General features: G+C 47.7%; 1 protein-coding gene across 1 annotated transcript in view; it reads left to right on the top strand.

Moving 5' to 3' along the window:
- The window catches only part of ITSN1 (intersectin 1), a 184,360-nt gene that overhangs the window by 159,195 nt on the left and 10,818 nt on the right, over window positions 1–14,347 (top strand). The window contains exons 24-25 of the mRNA XM_065413292.1: window positions 5,218–5,384; window positions 8,230–8,275. Of these exons, the coding sequence (XP_065269364.1) occupies window positions 5,218–5,384; window positions 8,230–8,275 (213 nt within the window). The remainder of the gene's footprint in view (window positions 1–5,217; window positions 5,385–8,229; window positions 8,276–14,347) is intronic.

Consider the following 14,347-nt stretch of genomic DNA (forward strand, 5'->3'; position numbering starts at 1 on the left):
CCCCCCCCCTCCCATTCCCCCTCCCCGTCCCTCTTCAGGGACCCTTCTCACGAGCAACTCCTTACACAGGAGGTTTTTGGACTCCTCTCTATGGGGGCCATAGAGGAGGTTCCGTTAGAGTTAAGGGGCAGGGGGTTTTATTCCCGCTACTTCCTGATCCCCAAGTCAAAAGGGGGTCTGCGACCCATCTTAGACTTGCGCGGACTCAACAAATTCATAGTAAAGTTGAAGTTCCGCATGGTATCATTGGGGACCATTATCCCTTCCCTGGATCCTGGAGATTGGTTTGCCGCCCTCGACATGAAGGACGCATATTTCCACATAGCGATCTATCCACCTCACAGGCGCTTCCTGCAATTTGTAGTAAACAAGGTGCACTACCAATTTGCAGTCCTTCCCTTCGGCTTGTCCTCGGCTCCCAGGGTGTTCACAAAGTGTGTGGCGGTCGTCACGGCATACCTCCGTCGACAAGGGATACAGGTGTTCCCGTATTTAGACGACTGGCTGGTACGCGGCCGCACCAGAGACCAAGTTCAAGGTCATGTTCACATAGTGATACAAACTTTCCACGAGCTGGGCATCCTGCTCAACAGAGAGAAGTCCACTCTAGTGCCAACCCAGAGGATAGAATTTATCGGAGCAATCCTAGACTCCACATGTGCCCGAGCTATTCTACCAGACAACCGCTTTCATACCATCACAAGCGTCATTCAAGGACTCAGGGCATTTCCGATTACCACAATAAAGACATGCCTCGCCCTGTTGGGTCACATGGCCTCGTGCACTTACGTAACCAGGCATGCCAGACTTCGGCTTCGCCCACTACAGGCTCGGGTATCATCGGTGTACCGTCCTCACCGGGACAACCTGAACATGGTGGTCACGGTTCCGGGTTCGGTCTTGACCTCCCTCACCTGGTGGTTGGATCGCACGACAGTCTGTGCAGGAGTGCCGTTTCACGCCCCACAACCCTCCCTCCACCTGGTCACGGACGCTTCATCTCTAGGATGGGGCGCTCACCTCGGGGAGCACCATACCCAGGGCCTGTGGACCGCGTCCCAACTAGCCCTGCACATCAACGTCCGAGAGCTGATGGCGGTGCGCCTAGCCTGCCAGGCATTCCTCAACCTCCTACAGGGCCGGTGCGTGTTGGTTCTCACGGACAACACCACGGCCATGTTTTACATCAACAAGCAAGGCGGAGCCCACTCATCGCTCCTATGCCAAGAGGCCATTCGCCTATGGGACTTCTGCATCGCCCACTCGATACACCTCACGGCATCGTTCCTCCCTGGAGTCCAGAATACGCTGGCGGACTGTCTCAGCAGGTCCTTCCAGACGCACGAGTGGTCAATTCGCCCCGACATCATCTATTCCATCTTCCAGAGGTGGGGATTTCCCCAGGTCGACCTGTTTGCGTCTCGAGCCAACAGGAAGTGCCAGACATTCTGCTCCCTGCAAGGGCGAGCTCGAGGCTCTCTGTCGGACGCCTTCCTTCTATCGTGGAAGGATCACCTGTTCTACACCTTTCCTCCATTTCCACTGGTCCACAGGGTATTACTCAAGTTACGCAGAGACCAGGCACGGGTGATTCTAGTCGCTCCAGCTTGGCCAAGGCAGCACTGGTACACCACACTGTTGGAGCTCTCGGTTCAAGCACCGATCACGCTTCCCTTGTGCCCCGACCTCATCTCTCAGGACCACGGCCGGCTGTGTCACCCCGACCTGCAATCGCTCCCCCTCACCGCGTGGATGCTCCATGGCTGAATCGGTCAGAGCGGCAATGCTCCCAGCCCGTCCAACAGATTCTGCTGGGAAGTAGAAAGCCCTCTACACGGACCACTTACTTAGCCAAGTGGAAACGGTTCTCCTGTTGGTGCGAGCAGCGAGCTACGTCCCCCCTGCAGGCGCCTATTCCTCTCATACTTTAATATCTCCTATCTCTAAAACAGCAGGGCTTGGCGATATCTTCAATCAGGGTTCACCTCGCCGCTATTTCGGCGTTCCACCCAGGAGAGCTCGCTTCCTCGGTCTTCTCTAACCCGATGGTCGTTAGATTCCTCAAGGGTTTAGACCGGCTGTACCCACAGCAGCGCCAGCCCGTTCCGACGTGGGACCTCAACCTGGTCCTTTCCAAGCTCACAGGGCCTCCGTTTGAACCATTGGTTACCTGTTCACTCCTGTACCTATCCTGGAAGACAGCCTTCCTTGTAGCCATCACCTCAGCACGGCGCGTTTCGGAACTCAGAGCGCTCACGTCCGAGCCCCCATACACGGTGTTCCATAAGGACAAGGTGCAGCTTCGCCCCCACCCTGCCTTTCTTCCCAAGGTGGTCTCACCTTTCCATGTGAACCAGGATATATTTCTCCCGGTGTTCCATCCTAAGCCGCACGCTACTCGCCAAGACCAGCGTCTGCATTCTTTGGACGTACGCAGGGCCCTGGCTTTCTATATTGACCGTACAAAGCCGTTTAGGAAGACGACACAACTCTTCGTTGCAGTGGCCGACCGGATGAAAGGCTCACCGGTCTCCTCACAGTGCCTGTCCTCTTGGATCACGTCCTGTATTCGTGCTTGCTACGACCTGGCCGGTGTCCCGACGCCGCGCCTCACCGCTCACTCCACGAGAGCCCAGGCCTCCTCGACTGCCTTCCTGGCTCAAGTCCCGATCCAGGACATTTGTAGAGCTGCAGTTTGGTCGTCAGTCCACACATTCGCCGCTCACTATGCGCTGGTGCAGCAATCCAGAGACGATGCTGCATTCGGGTCAGCAGTTTTGCACACAGCAATGTCTCACTCCGACCCCACCGCCTAGGTAAGGCTTGGGAGTCACCTAATTGGAATCGATATGAGCAAGCACTCGAAGAAGAAAAGACGGTTACTCACCGTTGTAACTGTTGTTCTTCGAGATGTGTTGCTCATATCCATTCCAAACCCGCCCCCCTTCTCCACTGTCGGAGTAGCTGGCAAGAAGGAACTGAGGGGGCGCTGGGTCGGCTGGGGTATATATCCAGCGCCATGAAGGCGCCACTCCAGGGGGCTCCACAGCCGACCCACCGGGTGTTGCTAGGGTAAAAATTCTCCGACGATCGTGCACGCGACGCGCGCACACCTAATTGGAATGGATATGAGAAACACATCTCGAAGAACAACAGTTACAACGGTGAGTAACCGTCTTTTACTATGTGTTGTGCATCTTGGCTGCAATCGTCTGGCATTCCAACCAAAGTCCATCAAACAATGGAAGACTTGCCCTTCATTCTCTCAGAAGACTGACTACAGTCTGGATTCTCTTTAAGAGTCTAGGACAACCTTAAAGTCTTTAGGCTTTCATACACAAGTCCTAAGAGAAAGCACTTCTGCTCTCAGGTCCAGCAAAGGTACCTGTTCTACCCGATAAGGCAGCCAGACCAGTCCAGGGAATGCCATAAGTCTCAGAGGAAGAGACCACCTCCTTGTCCACCGCCTTCTGCTACCTCTAAATAATCTGTAATATCTAAGCAATCTATTTGATTCTGTTGTCGAGGTTAGCAAGCCACTCTAACTTCTCCTGCTTTTGGCAGCAAGTTGTCCCACTTCCTAAGCACTTGGACCCACATAATAACCTATTGATTGGGTTCTAAATGTGATGGAACTGAGATGTACCCTGCAATTCACCTCTATTCCCCCTTCCCACACACCTCACCGCCCTTTTCAAGGACCATTCTCACAAGACTGTACTGATTCATGACAGTCAGTCTCTATTACAGTTATGGGTAGCAGAGTCAGCATTGGGGGAAGGGAGTCTGTTCCCACTATTTTCTCATTGCAGAGTCCAAGGGATGCCTCAGATCTCTTTTAGATCTGCAAAAACTCAACAGATAGTTTTATATGATTACTCCTACATCTGTTATCCCGACCCTAGACCCCAATGACTGGTTTGCTGCCCATGACTTAAGGCTTGTCTCCTCGTACCGTGGCTCGACGCTGCGGCGATTGATCTACTGGGGGTCAATTTAGCGGGTCTAGTGAAGACCTGCTAAATCGACCGCTGATCGCTCTGCCGTTGACTCCGGTACTCCACCGGAACGAGAAGCGTAAGGTAAGTCGATGTGAGAATTTCTCCCATTGACCCAGCGCGGTGTCAACACACTGCCGTGAGTCGATCTAAGGTATTTGTCTCCTTTGCTGACAGGATGAGGGGCAACTTGTCACTTTTCAGAGGATTTCTTCCTGGACCTCCTCTATTCATCTGTGCTCTGATATTGCTGGAGTTTTAGCATACTCTATGAGAACACAAGCAGCATTGGCTGCTTTCTTGGGTCACGTTCCCATCAGTAAAATTTGCAGGATTGCAACTTGGTCATCTGTACATATGTTCATCACACATTATGCTCCCTTCCAAACCTTGAGGCTAGATTTGGGAGCATGGTGTTGCAGCCCTTGTTTAAGTAGACTCTGATCTCCTATTCCATCTAGAACTGCATGTGGGTCACCTAAAGTGGAATGGACACGTGCAAGCAATCGAAGAAGAAAAAAGGGTTGCATTACCTGTTCAGTAGCTGTTCAAGATGTGTTGCACATGTCCATTCCACAACCCACCCTCCTTCCCTTCTATATCTGAGTCACAGCAAGTACTGGCTTCCGGAGTGAAGTAATTGAGAGAGATTGGGTGGCTCCACCCCAGTATACTTTTGGCTAGCAGCATGAATGTTCAGAGAGTGCATGCTCTGCCCTGTTTGGGACCACTATGGGAAACAATTCTCCAGCTTTGGTGCACTGGCAAACATACACACAAACCTAAAGTGCAATGGACATGTGAAGCACATCTCGAAGAACAAGTTATCAAACAGGGATGTAACAGTTTGGGTGGTGGTGTTTTGGTTTTGGTTTTTTTGTTAATAAAAAAAATAGGTCATGTTAGAGGTTTACCAAAAATAATAACTTCATCCATAATAGGAGTGTTTTTTGTCTTTTTTAGAATAGAAGCCTTTAAAGAACTTTAAGTAGTCTTGAAGATCATCTAATTTAGAAAGTTAAATATTAAACCTCATTTGTGAAGGAAGGGAAAATGTTTTGGAGTGAAGTGTTGCCTACACAGAAGTAATAGGGCAGAAAGCTATGAATATCTAACCTTTGGACAGGTCATATGGCATTACTTTCATAAAGATAGATTTTTGCAAATTATACTTTGATTCATCAAGCATTTCCCATTTTTTGAACAACTTCTCCTCCAGAATATATTGCCATGTACACATATGAGAGTTCGGAACAAGGAGACTTAATCTTTCAACAAGGAGATATGATTCTTGTGACAAAAAAAGATGGTGACTGGTGGACAGGAACATTGGGTGACAAATCTGGAGTCTTTCCTTCTAATTATGTGAGACTGAAAGATTCTGAGGTAAAGAGATATGAAACATTACAAAGTCTTATCCTTTTTTGTATCTTATTTGTCCACTTTATAATGTTCATTTGATGATTTCAAGTCAGTGAATCATATGGAGGGTTTTTTATCTTACAACTTTATTGGACATGAAAAAGCATTGTTACAGTGAAGTTTGAAAGAGATATTCCTTTATAAACTACCATGGAGTACCCCAGTGGTTCTCAACAGGAGGCCCGCGCCCTCCTACGGGTCCCCAAACCCTTTCAGGGGGGCCATGGGGCCCTGTGGCTAAAACCCAGAGCCTGAGCCCCAGTACCCCCCGTGGGGCTGAAGCTGGGAACAGCAGGGCTGAATTCCGAAGCCCCGGTACTCCCCATGGGGCAGAAGCCCTGAGCCCCTGGGCAGAGTTGGGGAGACACGGGTGTTACACCCCCCACCTCAAAACTACAGGGGAAGGTCCAACCCCCTCCACCTCCTTGTCTCCCCACTCCCTGGCCAGGTCAGAGGCGGGAAGCCTTGTCTCCTGCTGCTGCAGGGGGTTGAAGCTGCTCCTCAGCTCCCAGCCCCCTTTGCTCATGCAACTGGTAAGAGCCATCTGGGCAGGCAGACCCGGCTCCATGGCTGGCAGAGCCCTCGGAGAACAGGGACCGCAGGGGAGCCTTCCTGGCACACAGCCGCAAGCTACCCCCCTGCCTGCAACCTGAGCTGTTTTCAGACTTTCTGAGCTGAGCCCCCCACCTTTTGAATTATAATTTTTGGTTGCGTCCCCCACCCAGACAGGCTGGATGGCCTGCTGAGGTGAGTCAGGGGGTGGAGGTGGCGTTTCCTTCCCAACCCCGCCGTGCGGAGCTGTCCAGAGTCCCGCTGGCCCCTGCCTACCCAAAATAGAAGTCAAACTACACCTATTCCCGAGCCCCCGACTCCCGGCTGAGAGCCCCCAGTCCCCCCTCCCCGTTGGGCCCTGGAGTTTTTCTAGCATGTTGGGGGGGGGCCTCAGAAAGAAAAAGGTTAAGAACACCTGGAGTACCCTGTCACTTACTGTTATTAAAGGCCTGTATGATAGTCATGTACAGCCAAATCAGAGGAATTATTGCTGTTTTCCAGTTAACAGTATTATGACCAAAGAGAACGTGCAGTAAGATATGACTTGAAACAATATAAAAGGGGAAATATCCTAACATGAAATATTAAGCTTTTCCTTCCAAAACAAGGTATTGTAATAATGAACCCAAGGGAACAAGCCCATTAGAAAAATAAGCTTACCTAATAGCCATATTCTGGTGAAGTTAGATTCATATCAATTAAATTCCAGAAGTTCTGAAGTTGGATGCACTCCCACCACATGGTGTAGGCCCTGAAAGGGGGAATGCTTTTGTCAGTCGTGTGTGTGTGTGTGTGTGTGTGTGTGTGTGTGTGTGTGTGTGTCCGGAGAGGATGGGGGTAGTGATTCACTTTTCTTTTCTGGAGATGGTATATTGTATTAAACTTAAGAGATGTTTTCTCACGCACATTCTCATCTATTTGAGAATACAGTTGTCATCTATCAGTGGATGTTAGCTGGGTCATTATGTGGTTGTCTATATACACTTAAGTTCCTTCTTGCAACAAGATGAGAAATATAATGTATTCTACTGATTTATTGCACTTCTCTTCAAAATAAAAATATTATGGTCAAGACTTTAAAAAATGGGGGTCTAAATTTAGCCTTCTAAACTCTTATTTGGATTGGATTTAGGTGCCTAAATAAGGATTTAGGAGCCTAACTTTAGGTGCACATTTTTTTAAATCTTGACATCTGTGTTAATGAGCTATAACTGTCTGTGGACTATATATGTGAAATATTAGCGCTTGTGTAGTCATCGCTTAACCTTTTTCACTTTTGGGAAAGATTGGAGAGTGATACTTTTTATCAGTAGTACAGTATGTAGATACTTAAAGGGCGCTCATCTTTTCAATTAAAATAGAAAATACAGTAATCTCTTCTGTGATAGAGCTCCAAAACACTCTGGTTATGGTAGTGCAATGTTTTGGGCCACTTTTGCAGTACTGTAATAGCTCTTTCAGAAAGCTTCTTCCTCTAAGACTTGCCTCAATGCAGCAAATTCTTCATTAAGAATCAGTTTAGAAGATGTAGATCAGAAAACTTGTATTTTTGTAAATATATTGTTTATATCCCTGTTACGCTTTGGGAGAGCTAATTTAGTAGATTAAAGGATAAATCTAATCTCAACTGTTCATTATTTATGCAGTGCACTTTAAGAACAAATAAAACATGGTCCTGTTCTTGGATCTTACAACCTAATGTTGGATATAACACAAGTGATAGCAGCACGGCGGGGAGAGCAGAAGAGGGGTGAAGGTTTCAATAATATTACCATGTTATTTTATTAAATTTTTCCAGCATTCAGAGGTACTGTTTTTCTGGGCAGACTTTCAATAACTCTGATGTGCAATAGGATTTTTGGATTTTCAGAGTTGGTTCTCCATCTAGTTTAGCAGGAGCAATTTCACCCACTGTGAACTCTGACTCAGATTATATTATTATCGTCCCTTTAGATTGATGGGGTTCATGAACGGTCACACAGCTGGAAACCTTCCCAGATTCTCCAAACTAAAAACACTCTTTCCTGCCTAAACTAGTGAAGATGTGTTTGTTTTTAATTATTCATTACTCACTATTACAGATAATATTTGGGGTGACAATCCATCTGAGAATTGCTACAAGGATAGATCCCTCTAGGACAGTCACTAACTATTCAGAGCCTTCTTTTGGAAAATGCTGTAGCAAAGCCATTTTGGTAGTCAGGAGAAATAAACATATGAATGTGTGTAAGTTTTATATTTGCCTTTTTATTTTAAGGTCCCTGGAACTGCTGGAAAAACAGGAAGTTTAGGGAAGAAACCTGGTGAGTTACACAGTGTGGCAACATTTTATTTCTCCGTGTGCTAAAGGATATATTTGCTTCTAACAAAGAGTAAGAAACTTAAATAGGAATGAAGTCTCCTTTGTAACAATTTAATAAGTTGCTCATTCTTATTCTTCCCTCTTTCCCTATGTATAGCCCAGTATGTTGCTACCCGTCTTTAAACATTTACATCTGCTTTAGGGTTTTGTACAGCGTCCATCATGGCAGTATCCAAGCACCATGTGGTTACAAAACTTCCCAAAAAACTGTTGCCTGAAAGTGAATGTAAATTCACACAACTTGGGAATAGTGCATATAACAGGGCAGTTGATCCATGAGGATTGTGCAGTTTTATGTACGTGTCTGATAAACATGGTGGTGAAGTACACATCCCACTTCAGGTTGTGGCATTCTGCCTGGAATCCTGCATAATTTACTTCCCACAAAACTGAGGGTTGGCCCTGTATATTGCTCAGCATGGAGGTTTCAGTGTTCCTAAATGCCCAGCCAACAGGAATGTTTTCACTACTTTTTCTAAATAAAGGAGCAGCAAGAAGATTGGGCATTCTCGGCAGAAACTGGTAGTAGGTGGGGGCACAGGGACAGCTATTTTCTGAATTTTCAGAAGCAATACAAAACTGATTACAGATGTGTCAATGTTTATACAGAGAAGGATTTTATGTCTTCATGCTGTATACACACTATGCTAAAAGGGGCCTAACTTTCCTGAGCTGGCTTGTGATGCTGTTGGAATTCTTCCCATCAGAGTTCAACACTCAGAAATAATAAAGAATATATTCAGAATGCAATAGAGCTGTTTGTTTATTTTCTGAAAGATTTTTAAGCCCTGATCTACACTACGAGTTTAGGTCAAATTTAGCAGTGTTAGATCAATTTAACCCTGGACCTGTCCACACGCCGAAGCCATTTTTATCGACTTAAAGGGCTCTTAAAATCGATTTCTGAACTCCTCCCCGACGAGGGGATTAGCGCTAAAATCAACATCGCTGGGTCGAATTTGGGGAAGTGTGGATGCAATTCGACGGTATTGGCCTCCCGGAGCTATCCCAGAGTGCTCCATTCTGACCGCTCTGGACAGCACTCTCAACTCAGATGCACTGGCCAGGTAGACAGGAAAAAGCTCCGGGAACTTTTGAATTTCATTTCTGTTTGGCCAGCACGGCGAGCTGATCAGCACGGGTGACCATGCAGAGCTCATCAGCACAGGTGACCATGTAGTCCCAGAATTGCAAAAGAGCTCCAGCATGGACTGAACGGGAGGTATTGGATCTGACAGCTGTTTGGGGAGAGGAATCTGTTCCAAAAGACGAAATGCTAAAATATTTGAAAAAATCTCTAAGGGCATAATGGACAGAGGCTACAACAGCAGCAGTGCCGCGTGAAAATTAAGGAGCTCAGGCAAGCCTACCAAAAAGCCAAAGAGGCAAACGGACACTCTGGGTCAGAGCCCCAGATGTGCAGCTTCTACGATGAGCTGCATGCAATTCTGGGGGGGGGGGGCACCACTACCCCTCCCCTTTCCGTGGACACCTGCAAGGGGGGAGTCTCACGCAACAGGGATGAGGATTTTGGGGATGAGGAAGATGAGGAGCTGGAGGAGGAGGAGGATAGCGCACAGCACGCAAGCGGAGAAACCATTCTCCCTGACAGCCAGGAACTGTTTATCACCCTGGCGCCAATACCCTCCCAACCCTCCCAAGGCAGCTCACTGACCATGAAGCCAGAAAAGGTACCTCTGGTGATGAGTGTACCTTTGTAAATATAATGCATGGTTTAAAAGCAAGCGTGTTTAATGATTAATTTGCCCGAAGACTTGGGATGCATTCGCGGCCAGTACAGCCCCTCCTTTTAAATGGCCAACCCAACAGGTGCTTGGTATGGGAAAGCTGGGCGCTGCTGTTTGAAACCATTCCCACATGTTATGAAGATTGAAGAAGCCGAAAGACTGTGGCTTACCATAGCTGCCTGCAAGCCGAATTCTGTTGCCTGGCCATGCGTGTGCGATCTCTCACACCAAACCGGAAGGCCCTCAATATAAGAGGCAAATGCGACCTTGTACCGAAAGCACATGTGCTATGTAATGTTAACAGCTTGGTTCACCGTGAAAGAGTCTACCCATTGTTCTCTAAAATGTGTCTTCTTAAATACTACTCTCCCTTTTTTTCCTCCTGCAGCTGCAAATGTTTCAACACTCTCCCTATCATCTCCATCCCAAAGGCTAGCACAGATAAGAAGCCGGAAAAAATGCACTCGCGATGAAATGTTCTCTTAGCTCATGCAGTCCTCCCGCACTGAAAGAGCTCAGCAGAATGCATGGAGGCAAGCAATGTCAGAGTCCAGGAAAGCAGAAAATGAATGCAAGGACAGGAGGGATGAGCGAGAGGAGAGGTGGCGGGAGCAAAAGGAGAGGAGACAGGATGCAATGCTGAGGCTACTGGGGGATCAAACTGATATGCTCCGGCGTCTGGTGGAGCTGCAGGAAATGCAGCAGGAGCACAGACAGCTGCTGCAGCCCCTGTGTAACTGCCTGCCCTTCTCCCCAAGTTCCATAGCCTCCTCACCCAGACGCCTAAGAATGCGGGGGGGGCCCCTCTGGGCACCCAACCACTCCACCCCACAGGACTGCCCAAGCAACAGAAGCCTGGCATTCAATAAGTTTTGAAGTGCAGTGTGGCCTTGTCCTTCCCTCCTACCCTCATCCACCACCCCTCCCGGTCTACCTTGGCAGTTATCCCCCTATTTGTGTGATGAATTAATAAAGAATGCATGATTTTGAAACAATAATGACTTTACTGCCTCTGCAAGCAGTGATTGAAGGGGGGAGGGCAGTTGGCTTACAGGGAAGTAGAGTGAACCAAGGGGGCAGGTTTTCATCAAGGAGAAACAAACAGAACTGTCACACCGTAACCTGGCCAGTCATGAAACTGGTTTTCAAAGCTTCTCTGATGCGCAGCACGCCCTGCTGCGCTCTTCTAATCGCCCTGGTGTCTGGCTGTGCGTAATCAGCGGCCAGTCGATTTGCCTCAACCTTCCACCCTGCCATAAACGTCTCCCCCTTACTCTCACAGATATTGTGGAGCACACAGCAAGCAGCAATAACAGTTGGAATATTGGTTTTGCTGAGGTCTAACCGAGTCAGTAAACTGCTCCACTGCGCTTTTAAACGTCCAAATGCACATTCTACCACCATTCTGCACTTGCTCAGCATATAGTTGAACAGCTCCTTAATACTGTCCAGGGTGCCTGTGTATGGCTTCATGAGTCCTGGCATTAAGGGGTAGGCTGGGTCCCCAAAGATAACTATAGGCATTTCAATGTCCCCAACAGTTATTTTCTGGTCTGGGAAGTAAGTCCCTTCCTGTAGCTGTTCAAACAGACCAGAGTTCCTGAAGATGCGAGTGTCATGTACCTTTCCCGGCCATCCCACGTTGATGTCGGTGAAACGTCCCTTGTGATCCACCAGTGCTTGCAGCACCATTGGAAAAGTACCCCTTGTGGTTTATGTACTGGCTGCCAAGGTGGTCCGGTCCCAAGCTAGGGATATGCGTTCCGTCTATCGCCCCACCACAGTTAAGGAATCCCATTGCAGCAAAGCCATCCACTATGAGCTGCACATTTCCCAGCGTCACTACCCTTCATAGCAGCAGCTCAGTGATTGCGTTGGCTACTTGGATCACAGCAGCCCCCACAGTAGATTTACCCACTCCAAATTGATTACCGACTGACTAGTAGCTGTCTGGCATTGCAAGCTTCCAGAGGGCTATCGCCACTCACTTCTCAACTGTGAGGGCTGCTCTCATCTTGGTATTCTTGCGCTTCAGGGCAGGGGAAAGCAAGTCACAAAGTTCCATGAAAGTGCCCTTACGCATGCGAAAGTTTCGTAGCCACTGGGAATCATCCCAGACCTGCAACACTATGCGGTCTCACCAGTCTGTGCTTGTTTCCGGGCCCAGAATTGGTGTTCCACAGCATGAACCTGCCCCATCGCGCTGTCGTCGCCTCCTTGCCTGCTTTTGCAGGTTCTGGTTCTGCACATACTGCAGAATAATGCACGAGGTGTTTACAATGCTCACAACAGCAGCGGTGAGCTGAGCGGGCTCCAGGCTTGCCATGGTATGGCGTCTGCAGGAGAGCAGGAGTGCAGAGTTGCAGTGGAAGCGGTGGATGACGACGGATGCCACGGGAATAGATATTTATACCGAACGACAAGAGGACCTGCGAGGTGGATTCATGGCACCAGGAAAGCAGAGTTGCAGCGGACTCGGTGGATGATGACGGATGCCTGTTTTTAATGCCAAAGCTGACTTCAGATTTGGAAAGTGTTGTCGGATATTTGATATGGGTGAACAGAATTGCGGGGATAGCATAATGTGTTCAGTTAACATAACTTCCCAACACATGGGTGTGTGTGTGTGTGTGTGTGTGTGTGTGTGTGTGTATGTGTATTATATTAATACTGTACACATAATACCCATTAATGTGGTGTATACTATGCCTAACATATGTATTGGCTAATAGCTTCAAACAGCCTCTGGTTAGGCTCTGTCCCCAGCCAGCCTTTCCTTCACAGGGCTAGCTCAAGAGGTCTAATCCTCTCTGTCAGCCACCACTGAGCCAAGCTTTTCCTCTTTTATCTCCTCCTTCCAGGTGTGACATCTTGCAAGGGTGTAACCGGGTGGGGCTGATTGGGCCCACAGGCTCTCATTTACCCCTTCTTGGTCATTGTAGGAGCTGTCTGTCTCTTCTGCTGACTCTCCAAATGCCAGTGTGGCTGGGGCAGGTTATGTTAGGCCATCCCAAGACTAAGGGTATGTCTACACTACAGGATTAATCCGAATTTATATAATTCGAATTTAGGAAACCGATTTTATAAATTCGAATGTATTCGGCCACACTAGGCACCATTAATTCGGTGGTGTGCGTCCAAGCTACCGTAGTAGCATCGATTTCCAGAGCGTTGCATTGTGGGTAGCCAATAACATTGAATTGCCAATAACTTCGAATTGCGGCCACACTAACCTTAATTCGGATTAACAATACCGATTTTGACGCTACTCCTCTTGTCGAGGAGGAGTACAGAAATCGAATTAAAGGGCTCTTTAATTCGAATTAAATGGCTTCGTTGTGTGGACGGGTCAAGCGTTAATTCGAATTAAAGCAGCTAAATCCGAATTAAAGTCGTAGTGTAGACCAGGCCTAAGACTGTTCTGTGCAGAAATGGCTTTTCATGCAAACACTGTGTCACAAATAATACAACACAAAATATGCCTCTTGAAAACTCACAAAAATATTGCACCATAAATAAATGTCTTAATCTAGGCACGCTTAATCTCAAACAAAAGGCAGACTCAGTACACTTCCTGGGAGACCTAATCAGCCTAACCCAGTTACCACATCACCTAGCTAGTCCCCAGTCTCATTCTAGCCATTGCCAAGTAAAAACTGCCTCTGTCTCCAGCCTGTAGAACAAAACACACACACAAAAAACCCCACTCAAAACCTGCCCGGGAAAAAGCTTCCCACTGAGCTCCCATCATTAGAGACCGTCATCTGTGAGCTATCTGGGGCTCTTAAATCCTCCTATTACTCCACCCCAATTAGGCCTAAAAAGATCTCCTGTACAAATGCCCCTTAGTTCCTTTGGCTCATAGGTGGCTACTCAATCACAGCCACATCAAAGACCTAGCGTGTCAAAAACTAAACTCTCAAATCCTCTTCCACTGTTGACAACTCCACTATCCTCAGTTTACCACTGGGTCCCAATTGTTGTAATATTTAACACCACCTCCCTCTCTCTTACGTGAGTCCTGTCACTAAATCCTGCCTTGATTTATTTTCCAAAACGTTCATTTCCTGTCTACTTCCATTGTGACAACATTTTTGCAGGGTTTGATTGTTGCAAGCCTTTCTCTCTGGCCTCCCGTAAACATGTCTTCCCCTGAGAAGTTTGTCCAAATAAGTGCCACCAAAAATATTCCTTGCAAAATGCTTCCATCATTGTCAATCTCTCATTATTGTCACTGGCTTTCTGTTGCCTCCCTTAATCAAACT

Source organism: Emys orbicularis, chromosome 1 (genome assembly GCF_028017835.1).
Source record: "Emys orbicularis isolate rEmyOrb1 chromosome 1, rEmyOrb1.hap1, whole genome shotgun sequence".
Lineage (NCBI taxonomy): Eukaryota > Metazoa > Chordata > Testudines > Emydidae > Emys > Emys orbicularis.